General features: G+C 44.7%; 1 protein-coding gene across 1 annotated transcript in view; it reads left to right on the forward strand.

Annotated features, from left to right (window-relative positions):
• Positions 1-20096, forward strand: part of LOC133660622 (metalloreductase STEAP4-like) — a 39912-nt gene that overhangs the window by 5139 nt on the left and 14677 nt on the right. Inside the window, exons 3-4 of the mRNA XM_062064189.1 lie at positions 2365-2435; positions 13330-13414. Coding sequence (XP_061920173.1) covers positions 2365-2435; positions 13330-13414 — 156 coding nt within the window. The remainder of the gene's footprint in view (positions 1-2364; positions 2436-13329; positions 13415-20096) is intronic.

The raw sequence follows: 20096 nt of genomic DNA on the forward strand, positions 1-20096 counted from the left end.
ACAATTGTTGGTTATTATTGCTGTTGCAGTTGAAGAGCAAGGAGAGAGAGGAGAGAGAGAGAGGGGCATATTGATTGTCCTCCAGGTGAAGGGGGAGGGAGAGAAAGGGGGAGGGGAGGGAAGGGAGGAGGAGGCCAGGTAGGGTTGCTGGGGGATGGGTTGTGCTACCGAACAGTACACTAGCAAAACGTTTGCTAACACACTCAAACTCTGAGCAAAACAAGTGTACATGAACATGTCAGCAACATTAGCAGCACAAGAGTAACTTATAACCTCGTTTCACAGTTACATTCTCTTTAAAACACGAGAGCAGAGAAAAACACTCACCTCCTCACGGCATGTCTCAACAGCAAGTGAGGAAGACAACGTCACTACCGGAAGAAGGTGGGACTTCAAAATAAAATGACAAATGCTCCCAAAACGAACTATTTGCTGAAAAAAATACAAAATAAAAGTGACAATGAATACAATAGAGCAATCATATAAAACGTGAGGGAATTTTGGTGGAATGCATAACATATATATTATATACCTGCTACATACACCTTTGGTCATTAAAAGACAGTAATTTCCATTTCCAGTTATCTCACCTTCTGAGTAGCCTCTGATTTACCAATGTTTTTTAATGTTGTAAAAACGTGTAGAATAAATATTGAATTTCAACATTTCTGTCAACAGAGATTTGCTTCAGCCTGTGACACATAGTCATTTTGAAAGTACACTAATGTAGCTAATACAAACACTGACATCATGTGTTGCTTTCATTATAACACATATATACACCTTTTCATTTTTTGCGGCTCCAGACAGATTTGTTTTTTGTATTTTTGGTCCAATATGGCTCTTTCAACGTTTTGGGTTGCCGACCCCTGCCTTAGTGCAACACACCAAAAAATAAAGGGGCTGATCTACTAAAGGTTTGCGAGTATTAAAACACATGCAAACTTGATAGCACAAACAAAGCTGATCTAATAAGCTAATGCGCAGGGGATTGCATCTCTAGAAAGAGCAAAATAGAGACAGCAATCTATTTATAGTGTCTGTCTTCATGTATATCCAAAATGTATGCGGTATCAGAACGGTCACAATACCGGGATGAGGAGATGCAAATATAATAATTTAGCACATACACTGTGATTTATCAAGCATAAAATTGTTCTGAGGCTGCTGTTTTGCGTCTTTATTTGGCACATTAAAATGTGTATGTGCAAACTGGCACTGTTATGCATTAAATGCTGTGATGCCATCATGCTGCAAAGACAGAAGATAAACCGTCTTATGTTTACAGTATGTGTCATATTTGGACGGTCATAAATAAATAAAATAATAGACATTGTCAATTCAGCAATATCATTTTCGAATTGTATAGCTAACTAGGTGACTTTAGGGCTAAATAAAACACATTCAATTAATTCATTTTGGTGTATGCTGGTGTTTTTATTGGTATTGTATTAGTTTGGTAATATAAGAGATTATTATTGATATTATTAACATACCATATGAAAAAAACATCTCGCAATATGCATTTTCTTGCGCTCGATCATTCCTGCGCATTCTTGCAATTAAAGCCAGCATCTACCGGAGCGCACCATCAGTGTGCTAAAAAGTGGGTTCCATTGTAAATGCACTGCAGGACTGCTTGTATAATACCAAGAAAAAAATATGCATTTTATAGTTTTCTGCTGTTTGTTTCAAAACATAGCAAAACGCCACACGTAGGAGCTAAGGAGCATGATATCATGAATGTGGAAGGAAATGAGTGTTTCCACTGTGACAGAACCAATCAATTGTAAATGCAGTCATAGTAGATCACCCGCAACACGCCCACTAATAGTACACACAATTTTATTGTAGATCAGGATCAAACAGTATTGTCAAATTGTAATGATTATAAAATGAATATACATATAAATAACATACTTATTCATACAGCTTTTTCACTAGATTGTGCACCGTAAAAAGTGTCCAATGTGAGGTTACATTGTACCATGAAGAATCATTTGTAACATTTGTAAATAAAGGGGTCATAATTAAGAACTATAAAACTAATATTGTGAGAATGTTCCTCTTAGAGCTGAATTGAGACTAATGATAATATTGGGGTTAAATGTTTAAAAATACTACACACAAAAAGAGCATTTTATTGATCACATTTTGTTTTCTTTTACTGAAGAAAGATTTCAAGTTCTGATACAACTAATGCTTCCTACCATCCACTTAAGGCTTTTGCGCTCACTTCCACTTTGTTAGCCAAAGCATGCTCATGGGTTTGGTAAATTTCTGAGTCTGTTATGAGTTCTTGCGAGGTAAAGGAGAGGTTTTGATGTCTTAATTGTGTCTGATCCTTGCACCTGTTTATTGCAGGTGTTGGTGGACCTTAGTAACAACCTGAAGAAAGACATATACCCAGAAGCCAATGCTGTCTACTTGCAGAGGTAACAAACTCTCATGAAGAAAAAAGATGAGTGAAGTGTTCCTGAGAAATATTTATCATTGTCTTCAAATGTTGTTTGACAAATGGAAGTGACCCTCCTAATTTGTCTCTTTTATCACTTAAATCAGTGTTTCCTAAACATAGGGTAGGGTCCCATTGTTGGGACGCCAGCGCCTCCTAGAAGGCCGGCAAAATAATCTGTTTGTCAGCTGTAGGTCGTATGGGCGGAAGTGGTACTCAGATGTAATACACTTTTTTACCAGCAGAAGTCTGGAGCTAAAGTCATAGATAAGCATACTTGCCAACCTTGAGACCTTCGAATTCGGGAGATTGGGGGGGGGTTGAGGTGTGGGGGAGCGGGGTTTAGGTGGGCGGAGTTGTGGGTTGCGGGGTTTGGTGGTAGCGGGGCGTGTATATTGCGGGGCGTGTATATTGTAGCCCGGAAGAGTTAGGGATGCAAGGGATTATGGGTATTTTCCTGTTGTGTTAATGTTGTGTTACGGTGCGGATGTTCTCCCGAAATGTGTTTGTCATTCTTGTTTGGTGTGGGTTCACAGTGTGGCACATATTCGTAACAGTGTTAAAGTTGTTTATACGGCCACCCTCAGTGTGACCTGTATGGCTGTTGATCAAGTATGTCTTGCAGTCACTTTCGTGTGTATGCAGAAGCCGCATACAACATGTGACTGGGCCGGCACGCTGTTTGTATGGTGAAAAAGCGGACGCTAAAGGCAGTGCCATTACGGCACGACCCTAATATTGATGGCCGGGTGAAAATCGGGAGAAATTCGGGAGAATGGTTGCCCCGGGAGATTTTCGGGAGGGGCACTGAAATTCGGGAGAGTCCCGGACAAATCGGGAGGGTTGGCAAGTATGTAGTTAAGTTCCTCGAGTGCCAAAATGCCGACTAATGTGGTGAAGCTGTATTTTCATTTTCACTTAAATTCCATTGACATAATGTTTAAGTAACATATCAATTATTATTTATTATTCATTTAGTTAGAATGTATTTATTTTAGCACTACATAATTGTATGTAAATGTATTTTACCTCTGTGATGAGGTGGCGACTTGTCCAGGGTGTACCCCGCCTTCTGCCCGAATGCAGCTGAGATAGGCTCCAGCACCCCCCACGACCCCAAAAGGGACAAGCGGTAGAAAATGGATGGATGTATTTTACCTATTTTTTGAGTCACTTTTTGCAGTATATTTGATTGGTATTTATTGTTGTAATCGGTCTGACCTAAACCTGTATAATAAACTTTGTGTTTAACACATGCTTTCATATCATTTGACAAGGTTTATCCCGTTAATGTGACGTTTTACTGGGAGAAGTAGACGACAGAAACAATGACTTCGTTTAGCTGTCAGCGTGTTTATTGACAGCTGGATATGTGAGTGAGATGTGTAATTAAACCAAAAAGATGTAGTGTGACTAAATGTGAGACTTATCTGAGCGTGGTTGTTAGAGGATGTTGAGGGTGCGTGTTGATCCAGGTGGAAGTCCAAATAAGGGCAAGGCAGGCTCGAGTATTGGAGGACAGGCGGGTAGTCGAGGGCAGGAGCGCGGCGTCGTTGTCAGTGGGCAGGCGTGAGGTCGAAAATCCAGGAAGGCAAGGGGGAATCCACGGGAAGGTCCAAGGTGACAAGGCACACAGCTTGACAAGGAAGGATGACGGGGAGCTGGAGAAGACACAACACAAGCGACAATGAGCACGGCGGGGAGGAAGCACAGGGAGAGAAAATGCACAAATGGGTGAGCGAGGAACGTGTGGGCTTACTGTACAGGGTACGAGAAGCTACGTTCTGACGTCGGATCTCAGGTTGCGTTGGCTCTTGAAGGCAGATCGCTCATCACGGGCAGGTGTGTGGATTACGGATTGGTTGCAGGCGCGAGGAGGTGCGCCAGCAGGGGAGAGAGTGCGTCTGTGGGCGTGGCCCGTGGCGCGCCCGTCAGGACGCACAGCAGGAAGAGCAGCAGCAGGAGTGTGATCCATAACAGGACCCCCCCCCCCCTTATGCGAGACTCCAGGCGTGCTTCGGGGTGCCTCAGGGTGAGCTCTGTGAAAGTCTTCGATCAGGGAGGGGTCGGCGATGTAAGATGCCGGTACCCAGGACCTATCCTCAGGACCATAACCCTCCCAGTCCACAAGATATACCCATCCCCTCCCCTGTCGCCGGACCCTGAGAATCTCTTTGACCGTCCAGACTTGGTCCCCATCCTCGAGGACCCTAGGAGGAGGAGGAGCAGGGGTGGGGGGGGGGACAGGGAACTGCTAACTACTGGTTTGATTTGGGAGACATGAAAGACAGGGTGGGATCTCTTGGAATGTGGAAGATCCAAATGTACTGCAGCAGGGTTGATCTTGGATTTTACCGTATACGGTCCAACAAAACGTGGTGCAAGTTTCTGGGAGGAGATCGGGAGGTGGAGGTCCTTCGCCTGAAGCAGCACCTGCTGTCCGGGCTGGTAGTCGGGAGCCAGAATGCGCCGCTGGTTGGCGTTGCGACACATCCTTTCAGACGCCTTCAGTAGGGCAGCACGGGCGGACCTCCACACTCTACGACATCGTCTCAGGTGGGCCCGGGTGGAAGGAACTGCCACCTCGATCTCCTGGGAAGGAAACAAGGGTGATTGAAACCCCAGCCAGCACTCAAACGGGGACATACCAGTAGCTGCGCAGGTCATGGAGTTAAAAGAGTATTCCACCCATGGAATAAATTTGCTCCAGGAGTTGGGCTGTTGCGCAGCCATACAGCGCAGCATGGTCTCCACCCCCTGGTTTGCCCTCTCTGCTTGACCATTGCTTTGGGGGTGGTAGCCGGAAGTCAGACTAACCGTGGCCCCAACTCCCTTGCAGAAGGCCTGCCAGATCCGAGAAATGAATTGGGGGCCACGATCAGAGACAATGTCGGAGGGAATCCCGTGGATTCTGATCACATGCTGTACCAGCAGGTCCGTCATCTCAGCAGAGGATGGGAGTTTGGGCAATGGAAAAAAATGTGCTGCCTTAGAGAACCTGTCAATGATGGTGAGGATTGTGGTGTTACCTTTAGAGGGGGGGAGCCCCGTGATAAAATCAACAGTAATGTGGGACCAAGGCCGACTGGGGATGGGAAGTGGGTGTAAGAGGCCGGCAGGAGGCCTGTGGTCTGCCTTATTCCGGGCGCAGACGCTGCAGGCGGCGACAAACTCACGGGTATCCACCTCCATGGAAGGCCACCAAAAACGGCGTTGAATAAAACCTAGAGACCTGTGGACTCCGGGATGACAGGTAAACACACTTGAGTGAGCCCAGTCAAGTACCTTGGCCCTTAAAAGTTCAGGAACGAACAGTTTATTAGGGGGTCCATTTCCGGGACCAGAGTCGGAACGTAGGGCCGTCTTGACCAAGCCCTCGATCACCCAAGTTACCATCCCGATGATGCGGTTAGGGGGAAGGATGGTCTCAGGAGTGGATTTAATGGTGGGTTCCTCTGAGAAGATCCGGGAAAGAGCATCCGCCTTGCCGTTACGTGAACCTGGTCTGTAGGTTAGGGTGTAGTTAAAGCGACAGAAAAATGGTGCCCAGCGAGCTTGCCTGTCATTCAGTCTTTTAGCGGATCGGATGTGGATGAGGTTCCGATGGTCGGTCAGGACCAGAAACGGATGCTTGGCCCCCTCCAGCCAGTGTCTCCATTCGACCAGTGCATCGTGGACTGCCAACAGTTCTCAGTTCCCTGCATCATAGTTCCTCTCGGCTGGAGAGAGGCGTCTAGAAAAAAATGCACACGGGTGCAACACATTATTCCCACTGGAACGTTGGGACAACACTGCCCCAATCCCAGAGTCAGAAGCGTCCACTTCAACCGTGAACGGCATGTCCGGGTCAGGGTGTACGAGAACGGGGGCGGAACTGAAGCTCCTCTTGAGGCTCTGGAACGCCACGTCTGCCTCCTTGTTCCAAACAAAAGCAGTAAGTGTAGATGTAAGTGCGTGGAGAGGTGCAGCTACCTTACTGAAGTTGAGTATGAATCGACGGTAAAATCCAGCAAATCCAAGGAACCTCCTTAGTTCAGTACGAGTGGTGGGTTGGGGCCACTCCACCACTGCCTTGATCTTCTTGTGGTCGGCTCGGATGTTACCCCTTTCGATGATGTGGCCCAGGAAGTTTACAGAAGAAGAATGTAACTCACATTTCTCTGCCTTGATGAACAAGCGGTTCTCGAGGAGGCGCTGTAGAACCAGGCGGACGTGCTGCTGATGTTCCTGCCTGTTGTGAGAGAAGATCAGAATATCGTCCAGATAAACAACCACAAATTTCTCGAGCATGTCTCTTAAAACGTCATTGACCAGAGCTTGGAAGACGGCTGGGGCATTGGTCAGACCGAAGGGCATGACCCGATACTCGAAATGGCCTAGGTGTGTGTTGAAGGCTGTCTTCCACTCATCCCCCTTCCTAATCCGGACGAGATCGTAAGCATTGCGGAGGTCAAGCTTGGTGAAGACTGTTGCAGGAGCAAGAGGTTCGAAGGAGGAGCTCATGAGTGGAAGAGGATACCTGTTCTTGACTGTGATGGCGTTGAGTCTTCGGTAATCGATGCAAGGGCGGAGGGAGCCATCCTTCTTGCCGACAAAGAAAAATCCAGCGGCTACCGGTGATTTGGAGGGAGTGATGATCCCTGAAGCGAGTGAGTCCGTGATATAGTCAGACATGGCCTTCATCTCGGGTATTGACAGGTTGTACAGGCGGCTAGAAGGGAGTACTGCGTTGAGTACAAGATCGATGGCACAGTCGTACGGTCTGTGCGGGGGTAGAGATAGTGCCCGGGCCTTACTGAATACGGCTGCAAGGTCATGGTAGACAACGGGGACCCCAGACAGGTCGGATGGGGATGACTCAGGCTTGGGGTTCTCCGAGACGGGGGATGCTGCCTTGAGGCAGTTAGCATGGCATGCCGTGCTCCAGGCCAAGATTCTCCCTGAAATCCAGGAAATATGGGGGTCGTGCTGGCGAAGCCATGAGCGGCCGAGGACAAGGGGAGCTACGGGGGCGTTGAGGATCAAAAAGCTGATTTGTTCCGTGTGGTTGCCTGACAGGGTTAGTGTGACCAGTGCTGTACGGTGGGTGATAGGTCCCAAGGGATGTCCATCCAAGCCTTGAGCTGGTAAGGACTTCTCCAGGGGCAGAAGTTCAATCCCGGCTTGACAGGCAAAACCATGGTCCAGGAAGCTCTCATCTGCACCCGAGTCCAAATATGCTCCCACCCTCAGACTCTTTGACTCCCAAGATAAAGTAGCAGGGAAGAGGCTGCCAGGGTCACTGCGACCCTGGGGGAAGGTGGTATGGCTCACTAGTACTCCCCTTACTAGTGAGCCTGATCTTTTGGTCGTGTGGAGCAGGTCTGGATCATGTGACCCGCACAACCACAGTAGAGGCAGAGGCGCTGCCGGAACCTCCTCTCCCGTTCTTTAGTGGCAAGTCGTGTCCTGCCCAACTGCATGGGTTCCACCCCACTGGAAGGTGCAATAAAAAACCCAGACTGGTCCGATATCTGGGAGCAGTAGGGGAGTAGGAAGCGGTCCGATTCTCCCACGCCGGCCGTCTGGTCCTCTCGCGGGCTGCGAGTCTTCGTTCCGCTGCCCGTTCCTTTAGCCTCTGGTCCATGAGCAGGGCCAACTGGATGAGGTCATGGTAGGTGGCCGGGCGGTCTCGCAACAATCCGTCCTTGATTTCGTCGGAGAGGCCCCGACAGTAGGCGCTCATCAAGGCATTATTATCCCACCAGCTGTCAGCGGCCAGGGTGCGGAACTCGAGGGTGTAGTCTGCAACAGACCGAGAACCTTCCTGGAGGGAGTGAAGACGCGAGGCGGCGTCTCCTCCATCCGCGGGGTGATCAAAAACTGCCTGGAATTCAGAGCGAAACGTGGCAAAATTTGTGCTGAGGCCAATGTTGTGGTCAACTGCTGCCATGGCCCACTGGAGGGCCCTTCCAGTCAATAATGAAAAAATAAAGGCTATTTTGGCCCCGTCAAAAGTGTAACGAGAGGGCTGGTGACAAAAAACCATGTCACACTGGACCAAGAAGCCACGGCAAAGTTAAAAATCCCCTTCGAATGCTCTGGGGCTAGCGATCTTTGGCTCGCAGGAAGTAGGGGGCAGTATGGGGACTGCAGCGGCAGAGGCGACTTGCTCGGTTGCCGGCGGAGCGGAAGAGCCTGGGGAATTAATTCTAGCAAAAGCAGCATCCAGCTTGTTTTCAAGTACACAAAAGCGGTCTTGGTGCTGCTGGAGTGCCGTGTGCACACCTGTGATGTTGGGTGCAGGGGAGGCTCTGGAGGTGAGCGGGGTAGGCGTCATGTTTTTGCCGTCTGGTTCTGACATGGCCAGAACGTACTGTGACGTTTTACTGGGAGAAGTAGACGACAGAAACGATGACTTCGTTTAGCTGTCAGCGTGTTTATTGACAGCTGGATATGTGAGTGAGATGTGTAATTAAACCAAAGAGATGTAGTGTGACTAAATGTGAGACTTATCTGAGCGTGGTTGTTAGAGGATGTTGAGGGTGCGTGTTGATCCAGGTGGAAGTCCAAATAAGGGCAAGGCAGGCTCGAGTGTTGGAGGACAGGCGGGTACTCGAGGGCAGGAGCGCGGCGTCGTTGTCAGTGGGCAGGCGTGAGGTTGAAAATCCAGGAAGGCAAGGGGGAATCCACGGGAAGGTCCAAGGTGACAAGGCACACAGCTTGACAAGGAAGGATGACGGGGAGCTGGAGAAGACACAACACAAGCGACAATGAGCACGGCGGGGAGGAAGCATAGGGAGAGAAAATGCACAAATGGGTGAGCGAGGAACGTGTGGGCTTACTGTACAGGGTACGAGAAGCTACGTTCTGGCGTCGGATCTCAGGTTGCGTTGGCTCTTGAAGGCAGATCGCTCATCACGGGCAGGTGTGTGGATTACGGATTGGTTGCAGGCGCGAGGAGGTGCTCCAGCAGCGGAGAAAGTGCGTCTGTGGGCGTGGCCCGTGGCGCGCCCGTCAGGACGCACAGCAGGAAGAGCAGCAGCAGGAGTGTGATCCATAACAGTTAAACTGTAATTAGGTTAGATATAGTTAATTAATATGATTAAAATCAAGAGTAATATTACTAATTCAGTGTTAATATTTGAGTGGGCACCACTCCCCTGGGTAGTAAAAAAAGTTGGGCCCCAAAGTCAAAGAGATTATGAACCTGTGACTTAAACTGAGCCACCAAACTTTATAGTTGACCAAATAGCCAAGTGGAATAATTGGAAGTGTACGTGAAGACTTAGTTTTCTATGTGATTCTTCCTCATATTTATTTTAAATATTATATGGCAATATTATACATACTATACTATACAGTACTATATTCAACGATTCCACAAATAATTATTAGGGTCCTAATGAAAAGCAAAGCAAAGTAATACTGTATTGGGATTTTAAACAGTCATAGTCTTCCAAAGAAAAGTTTTCCATTTCATTACTTAAATATAAAATAATTAAATGCCCATAATAACATAAATGCAGTTTAGTTGAAGTCCGTAGTTTTTTCTCATGAAGTGTCCCATTAAACTTCATACTCATGATTTACTGAGCATAATATTGACTTTATTTTTTTGACTTTTGATTAATATTGACTTCTTTTATTTTATTTTATTTATTTTTTTTAGTTAACATTGACTTTATTTATTTCCTTTTTTTTTTTCCTAAAGCACATATTTTGTTCTTGTAAATCACAATTATTTTTAGTCACTATATATACACTACCGTTCAAAAGTTTGGGGTCACATTAAAATGTCCTTATTTTTCAATGAAGATAACTTTTAACTAGTCTTAACTTTAAAGAACTACACTCTATACATTGCTAATGTGGTAAATGACTATTCTAGCTGCAAATGTCTGGTTTTTGGTGCAATATCTACATAGGTGTCTAGAGGCCCTTTTCCAGCAACTATCACTCCAGTGTTCTAATGGTACAATGTGTTTGCTCATTGGCTCAGAAGGCTAATTGATGATTAGAAAACCCTTGTGCAATCATGTTCACACATCTGAAAACAGTTTAGCTCTTTACAGAAGCTACAAAACTGACCTTCCTTTGAGCAGATTGAGTTTCTGGAGCATCACATTTGTGGGGTCAATTAAACGCTCAAAATGGCCAGAAAAAGAGAACCTTCATCTGAAACGCGACAGTCTATTCTTGTTCTTAGAAATGAAGGCTATTCCACAAAATTGTTTGGGTGACCCCAAACTTTTGAACGGTAGTATATATATATATATATATATATATATATATATATATATATATATATATATATATATATATATATATATATATATATATATATATATATATATATATATATATATATATATATATATATATAGACCCCAGAAGCTGAAGAGGCTGAGTTGTGCGTACAAACTAAATAGCTGATATAAGCACAGGAAGGTAGAACATAAATCAATGGCACTAATGGGAAAAGCCACAAAAAATCAGGTAGACAAAGTAGCAAACAAAAATACTAGCTAAGAGGAAGATGAAGGGAATCAGGCCACAACAAAAATACAAAGTAACAAAACAAATAGTGAGTAGAAAGTTGGTGGGAATCTGGGTTGGCGTTTGCGTGAATCTGTGCATATTCCCGTGGTTTGTAATCGGGTGCAGGAACTTGGTGACGATTAGACAGTCTCTGATTGTACTCAAAGGTGACAGACAGTACAGCTCTGGTATTGCGACAGGCCAGGCGAGCCCACAAAAGGTGGGCGGCAACAGACAGCATGGTAGACTCCGACTCCAATGATAGAAATGCAGGCGGTTGAAAACCGTAAGCGGTATTGAATAAGGCTGATATGGGCGTATTCGATCCAGAAAAGGTTGAGAGCCCAGGAAACAGGTTGTATGGTTGCCTCCAGATCTAGGTTGGCTCGCTACGTCTGGCCGTTGGACTGTGGATTGTTGCCGGATGAGAGACTATCTGAGGCCCCCAACGACTTGCAAAACGCCTTCCACAAAGCTGATGCAAAGGGTGCACTCTCTTCGAGACAACGTCAACAGGAATCCCGTGCAGACTAAACACATGTTGGACCAGCACATTAACAGTATCCAGGGAGGACAGGAGTTTAGGTAGTGCAGCGAAGTGGACCATTTTGGATAAACAGTCCAACATTGTAAGAACGACCGTGTTGCCATTAGATGGTGGGAATCCTGTGACAAAATCCAGTGCCACATGGGCAGTGGCCTCAGGTGTCCAGCAGGAGTCTGGTGTGATGGCTTACTGTGTGCACAGATGGCGCAGGCCGCAACAAAGTCCTTGACGTTGGTCCTCATGGAGGGCCACCAAAAACGCTGCGCCAGAAGAAACATAGTCCGATTGACTTCAAGGTGGCATGCAGAAAGAGGACGCCAGGGTTTCAGTCACTTTCGACTGTCAGTGTCCGGAATTTAACGTCGTAATCAGAGACCCTTCGGTGCCCCTATTGCAGCCGTAGGAGAGCCCGAGCAGCCTCCCTTCCTGGTGGAGTCGGCTGGAAGATATTTTCCATTGCCTTTGAAAATGCAGGAAAAGAGCCGCAGAGTGTTGACTGTCAACTTAATTCTGACGTGGTCCATGCTGCTGCTCTTCTAAACAAGTGGGAGGTAGTGAAAGCCATGCTGACCCGTTCAGATTGGAACGCTGCTGGCTGAGGTTCAAAGTGCAGCTGAAACTAGATGAGAAATGGATGGACATCGCCAGAGTCTCCAGAAAAGCTCCAGCAAAGGGCAGGAATCAGCGAGTTGGTGGTGCGCTGGTGGTGAGCCGGGCTGGGGTGTAGTGAGTACTGCAGAAAACTGAGCTTCTAGAGCCTCCATCGTAACATCTTGGCGGGAGGACTAGGAAGAGTGGCGCCAAGCTTGGTGTAGGCGTAGTGATTGGTTATGGAGGACCCCCTTGAGACGGTCCGCTTCAGATGTGTCCATCCGTCTGGCTGGTTCTTTCTGTTACGTTCTTGTAGCAGACCCCAGAAGCAGAAGGGGTGGAGTTGTGCATACAAACAAAGTATTTAATATAAGCACAGGAAGATAAAACACAAAACAATGGCAACATCAGGTGAGTGCAATCAGCTATTATAATGAACTAGTCATTGCCAACACGTGTGCCCCAAGCTTCAACCTTCATCCCGCATCCAGATACTGGAGAGAGATAGAAAAGCAGTCAGAAAGTACAGGAATGCAACATACAGTGTAGGGATGGCTACCAAACTCTGTACTTTCATAGTACCAACCGAATTTTGTCTGTACTACCGGATACCACACTGAGCCTGAAAGAAAGCACTCAAAAGTAAGGCTCAATTTTTCAAAATGCACTAGCTCCATGGTAATTTATATTGAATATGCCATATGCACGCTGCTGATTAGCATTGGAGATTTTTCAACACCTCCAAATTTGGTAATTTTGGTGTGGCTCAACTAAAGACAAGACATTCAAATTAATTCCGATAGACTACTTCCTGACAATGTCAACACACTGAGAAAAAACTGAAATAAATGCATACTTACAAATCCGACTCAGAAGCGTAACACAACCAGATATAACAGTAAAGCGAATTCTAATTCGAATTCTGATTGGCATTCTGGACAGCACAGTTATATTAATCATCTCATTGTTAATTAGAAAGGAAGTGTTCTGAACGGCTGCTTTAGAACGGGGGACATCAAAAGGTGCCCAATGAATCCTAAAGAAACTAAAACCCACTCCTCTGGCGGCAGGACAGCTCACTGACTGTAGATTTAGTTGAAGTGGAGACATTGATTTGTGACATTCAGACCCCTCAGCTTCTATTGTTGCCCCCTTCTCTTCTTTTGAGAGAAGTGTTAAAAAATGTCAGCTAAAGTCTTTGCTATGTGTTCGCCAGACTGGTCCCTGGAGCCACTGTGGTGAAAGGCCTGAACACTCTGTCTGCCTGGGCTCTGCAGAATGGTCTTCTGACAGGAAAACAGGTGAGAAGGGAGAAAGGGGAAAACAGTAAAAAGATGTGAGCAGAATCAAAGTGGCAATAACACAATGCTACCAAGGGTATTGTAACAGAGCCCCTTGGAAGATAGAACATCATATTAAATTGTTGCTGTGTTCCAATATCATCTCTTATCTTTAGGACCTAAAATCCTGCATATAAGTCAATCACTAATAGGAGAAACAAGTTATAGGTGTTATGTATTGCACGTTATTGATTTTTCCATGTTTCCATACTGATGTGAGAAAAATGAGGGCAGTACTTGTAAGAACACACAAGCTAATGCACTTTGTGATGTTACAAAGTTGAAAGACCAGTGTTTATTGGAGCTTCCACTGCGCCGCTACAAAGGGAAACACAAACATGTGGGGAACCTCTGGGGACCAAACCTGAATCTGCCTCAAATCCTTCTCAACATAAACAATACACACCCACACCCCACCCACACAAACACACACACACACACACACACACACACACACACGCACATGCACATACGCACAAACACACCTACACACATCATTCTGCATGCTCGTACCACTGCAGTGCTCTATTTTTAATGAAAATAACTGAAAAGTGGAATCCCTCCATGACTACATGTGTACCTCACCCAATTAATTTAGAAATATTTATATTTCAATACAGTGGACCATCTGAGGACTAAAACTATTTATTTCGGGATCCTGTTTGACCTTGTTAGCTTTTCCTCAAAATTAAATAATGAATTTCAGTGTCGAACTGGTTCCATCATAAAACTGTATGATAGTATGCCAGTATGGACAGATGGATTGGACGGACTATGTTATCCTATGTGCTGTAATTTTTGGACTAGAAGACACAAATGTTGTATTTCTATTTAAAAACCTGCACTTTTTTGGTTCACCTGCTTCTCATGCCACCAATAAATTTTGCTTTGTTATATCAGACCAATGAAATTGCCCAACAGGTCACGATGGAACAAATACATTGTTTTACATTAAATACAACACACTCACACAATCATTCATTCAGCCTTTTAGCGCGTAGACCAGGGGTCCCCAAACTTTTTGACCCGGGGGCCGCATTGGATTAAAAAAATTTGGCGAGTTAATCCGTTTTGTCATTTAACATCAATTAACATTTGGGCGGCGTGGCGTAGTGGGTAGAGCAACCGTGCTAGAAACCTGAGGGTTGCAGGTTCGCTCCCCGCTTCTTACCATCTAAAAAATCGCTGCCGTCGTGTCCTTGGGCAGGACACTTCACCCTTTGCCCCAGGTGCCGCTCACACCGGTGAAATGAATGATGAATGATAGGTGGTGGTCGGAGGGGCCGTAGGCACAAATTGCAGCCACGCTTCCGTCAGTCTACCCCAGGGCAGCTGTGGCTACGAAAGTAGCTTACCACCACCAGGTGTGAATGATTGATGGGTTCAGAAAAACATGTAAAGCGACTTTGGGTACTTAGAAAAGCGCTATATAAATCCCAGGTATTATTATTATTATTATTATTATTATTATAACATTGATGTTCATCAACATTTAACATTGTCACGTTATCGATGGGAACATTTATTTTTAGACAATATGATTTGCCTGAGCAGCTAGGAGACACCAAGAGTAACAAGCGGTATGAAATGGATTCAAAAGAAAAGATTTTAAAAAAAATAAAAAATTAAAACACTTTTTTTTTTAACTTGGGACTTTCTATGGGCCGGATTTTGGATGCTGGGGGGCCGGATCCGGCCCACGGGCCGTAGTTTGGGGACCCCTGGCGTAGACTCACCCTCATCATGGTGAAGACCCGACAAAGTGCACATGACACAGCCCCAATAGTTGGGAAATCCATCCATCCACTATCCATTTTCTAGCGCTTGTCCCTCTAATTTTTGTATTCATTTTTACTGTCAGTGTTTTATATGATTTTTATGGATTTCAATGTGACTGAGACAGACATTAACCATGTTTTGCCCAACATTCTGTTTTGTTTGTGTTTTAACATTTTCTAAGCAAAGGACCCCAAACTAATTGAGAGAGAGATATTTCTCCAGAGAAATTGTATATTGTATATCTTGTATAAAATTGTAATGATTAATTTTAAGATTAAAGTACCAATGATTGTCACACACACACTTAGATGTGGTGAAATTTGTCCTCTGGATTAGTAATTAAACTAATTTGATGCATTGTTCCTGTTTCTAATTTCAGGCTTTGATTTTGTGGAATAAAAGTACACTTCGTTTTTTCAAAATTGGAATTCGATTGGACATACAATTTTGGTCAAGTTTTTCTCACAAGGTTTTGACTGTTTTGAAGTCAGTTTTTTTATACACTTTTAACTTCCTGAGGACTTTTGTATCCTGCCACTACCCTAATGGACTAAAAAAATGCTCCCTGTGTATCGTAGCTATTAAAAAGAACTTGAAATAAAAATATTTAAAAAAGGACATGAAAAAAAACCTTTCAGGAAAAAAATACCAGAGTTATGACCAAATATAAAGCAAAAAAAAAATGCCTAAAAGGGTAAAAAAGGTAGACGCGGCGAAAGCATGCGGGTGGGTGTATGTGTGCGAATCTGTGTAGTACTCCATGTCTATAAGCCTGGAGGTCGCTCAGCTCGGCGTCCTGTCCCGGAGCAGTCATCTTCCCAGGTGTGTTTGAAGAAGGGTGAATTGATTTTCAGACTGTCTTTCATTGCAATGGTCTCACTGGGGGGTTTATAGCATGGCCTTACCAAGGCCATTGCAGAGGAAGCCGAATTGTAGATTGTTTTGGATAGGGTGAGCAATCACATTCCACTGGTTTGTCTGCTCTAGTTGTCCGGTTTGGAACGCTTCTCTGAGGTCTTATCCAATTTGCAATTCAATTTCGAGATCGCCAAAGTTTGAGTGTCCATGCACAGCTCTATCCAAATCCATCACGACAGGCAACCTTTGGGCTCCTTGAACAGTTGCCATTGTCTTCCGAATTTGTCGATAGACCATGGCAACGCTCAGTCCACTCAACAGATAAACTGTTGTCACAGTTCCAAATAGATAGATATTTTCAATATATTTGATGGAAAGAACTTCTCGGGACATGACACACTACTGCCAGAGACATGACACTCTACTTCTCCCAAGAGTCCTGAAGAAGCACACAGCTTCTAAAACTTCATAAGATCTTGTTAAGTGAGTTGAAAGACCAGTTTATTAATTCCATGTTTTAGATTTCAGATTTCAGAGAACAGTGCTGAGAGAGAGGCTCTTACAAAGTTAAGGCAAGACAAGATGAAGGATCAAAGCAGGAGAGATAGGGCGAGGGAGAAGAATGTGTCTGCCTTCGTTGAGAGCCCTCATGCAAAAAAGCTAGTAAAAGATCATCTCTTTGACGGCACACTAATGTTTTAAGAATCTTCTGCAAAAATGTAGGACTCTTAGAAGTTTTTTTAACTGAATTCACAAGGCACCGGTTGAAAGCCTAAATTATGAAAAAGAGAGGACCTAAAATGGAACCTTGAGGAACACCACTAGTATAACTAAAGAAGCTTAAAAAAACACTCATGACTGCATCAAAAGTAAACAAACTACAGCAACACCTTGATTACATAAATCACATTACGAAAAAAATGGAACTTGCAAAAAGGACAGGACTTAAAAGGGTGCCTAGAGTAACGTCTCACATATGTCAACCACAAGTTTGGGCTCCAGTGTTCAATGTTTGCTAGCAGGGTTAAATTCCAAAGCAAATATCTGCTAATATGTTTACAATGGTCCAAATTATACAGGAGTACTCCATTGTTCTTAAGAATTCGCTGCATACATGTTTGTCCCCCAAGTTTTGAAAAGAACTCCGGTATGATGTCATTCCACCAGTTAAATAGCCCTTGCCCTAAAAAGCCGCGGACCCCCTATTTCAGGGGTGGGCAATTAATTTTTACCGGGGGCCGCATGAGCAACCCGAGCACTCCTGGAGGACCACACCGACAATATTTCAATTAAATTTTGCTCAAATTATTTTTGATATACCGTAAGATAGATAATAATAATAATAATATTTTCATTTAACCTAACTTATCTTTATACAAAAGCAGATGGCTTTTGATGGTTTTATTTTTAACACTTTCTTACACAACACTTCCTGATGTGTAATACAATGCAAAAATTTCAATTTCTGTCACTTTATCCTGCATCCTCTTTGTTGTGAACGTAGCACGCCTGTAAGGTGATTGGCGAATAATGAGGAAGCGTTGCTGTTGCGGAAATGAGGAGTGAGGATAGATGTGCGTGTGGAAAGAACGAGATAAGTTGAGCTGTGTTAGTATAGCATGCTCAATAAAAGTTTAAAAAGAGCATCAGACTTGGTGTGCACTTCTTCTGGACGCTACAATTGATGCCAGAAGTGGGATGAAATGCCTCCCAGTTCGCCTTGCCATCAAACCTGGGAGTCTTCATTGAGGGCGGAATTCCCCCCGTGGCAAGCAGCGTGGCTGCACCTGTAAACGATGCCTCTCTCTCTCTCTCTCTCTCTCTCTCTCTCTCTCTCTCTCTCTCTCTCTCTCTCTCTCTCTCTCTCTCTCTCTCTCTCTCTCTCTTTGCGGCGAGCTCCTCACGTGGCACGTACCTCCCGATGACGTAGCACACAAACAGTGCAGTATGCGCAAAGTTTTACTTCTGACACCAATTGTAGCGTCCAAAAGAAGTGCACACCAAGTCTGACGCTCTTTTTCAACTTTTATTGAGCAAGCTATACTAACACAGCTCAACATATCTCGTTCCTTCCACACGCACGTCTCCTCACTCCTCATTTACGCAACTCAAGAAGACAGCATCAACTTCAGCAGGTCGTTACACTATATTCTTTAAACACAGCAACGTGTGTACCACAAATTAAGCACACGGCTTTACCTTTACTTGGCAGTCCATGTCTTGTTGAAAACACGCCATTCATGATCAACTTTTCTCTTTTTAGCGTCTCGGGGATAACCGGGCATCACTTGTCGCTGTGCGCCTTCCCTCACAGGACATACGCCCATAAATAGCACTTTTCAAAATAAAAGTAGCACAGTTGTATTGCATGCACGACATATATGATTTTTTTAAATGTATTTTGTAATTTGTGATTGCCGCTGCGCGCACGAGCATACGTCCACATGGAAGTTATACATATAACGCTTTTCAAAACAAAAGCAGCACCGTTGTATTGCACACTCGAGATAGATACTTTTTAAAATGTATTTTGTAATTTATGATTGGCCTCACGCGGGCCGGACAGGGACGTACAAAGGGCCGGATGCGGCCCACGGGCCGCAAAATGCCCAGGTCTGCCCTATTTAATACCTCTGAGTTTTATGTCTATAGTTTTCAACCGATTTGTTTCAGATGCTAAAATGTGCTGTACGGCTGTACTGACTTTTTTTCAGATACTGCAAATGATTGATATTACAGGGCTTATAGTTTTCAAAAACAACCTAAACATGCTACATGATAGATTTGAAATAATACCAGCCTCTTGTTTGTAAGAACACCGGCAATTACGTGACCAGCAGTGTGATGGGACCCAGAGTACTGCTCGCTCGCTCTCTCTCTCTCTCTCTCTCTCTCTCTCTCTCTCTCTCTCTCTCTCTCTCTCGCTTCTCTCTCTTACTCTCTTGCTCTCACTTTACATTCAGATGGAGATTTAGTCTGTCGGCTGTCCCCTGCTGTTATGTTGCCGTAATCTAAGGAGACATGGCTGGCTGCCCGGTCCACTTACACACACCTGGGGGAAAACTGCTCAGTTGACTCGCCTGTCAAACTGTAGGCCTCTCCCTCCATCCGCCACCAGCTCGCTGAAACCTCCATCCCTTTTAGATACACACACACACACGCACGCACGCACGCACGCACGCACGCACACACACACACACACACACACACACACACACACACACACACACACACACACACACACACACACACACACACACACACACACACACAAACTTTCCCCTTTCATCTCCCAACATCTTAATCGCCTTATCACCTGACAGCAAGAGTGGTAATAAGCTTCAGTAATAAAGTGAGCTCTAGAAATGGGATTAGTGATTGAGTGGCGCGTGTACTGTACTGTATCACCTGCTTTGCACTTCTCCAACGTGAAGAAAAAAAAAACTCCAAGACGAAGATACCAGTAGTGCTGTCATGCGCTTATGACTCATCTAACTGCCATCTTTTAATTATCAGCAACAGCCAAACAAGTTCATCAAAATGTTTGAGTGCAACATGATGAAAACACTTCTATTTTTACTTGGATTGTGTGAAACAACAGAAGAGGACACTTTTAGATCAATTTTAATGTATTAGCCCGTTTATACACATTTATAGCCGTTGGGTGAAGAATTGACATTTGTGACCTGTGCTGGCAAAATGAGTCACAATGAGGAAATTTTAAAAACTGAGTTATTGTTATTTACACATTCTCCATCTAAAGACCTTCAAAATGATATATGGTTTGTTGGAATCGGACAGAAAATGACAGAGTTACATCCGATTGAAGTCGACCAAGTTTGAGGGTCCGTTTTGAGAAAAACCAGCTTAAAGTTTACTGTTCCAGAACAGAATGTTCCAAAACAAAACTCCATAGCAACCATACCTTAAAAGTCATTGTAGCAACACCAAAATTGGTACGATTAAAGTCAAATCCCATGTCTAAAGGAAAAATATATATTCAACT

The sequence above is a fragment of the Entelurus aequoreus genome, linkage group LG11 (genome assembly GCF_033978785.1).
Source record: "Entelurus aequoreus isolate RoL-2023_Sb linkage group LG11, RoL_Eaeq_v1.1, whole genome shotgun sequence".
Classification (NCBI taxonomy): Eukaryota; Metazoa; Chordata; class Actinopteri; order Syngnathiformes; family Syngnathidae; genus Entelurus; species Entelurus aequoreus.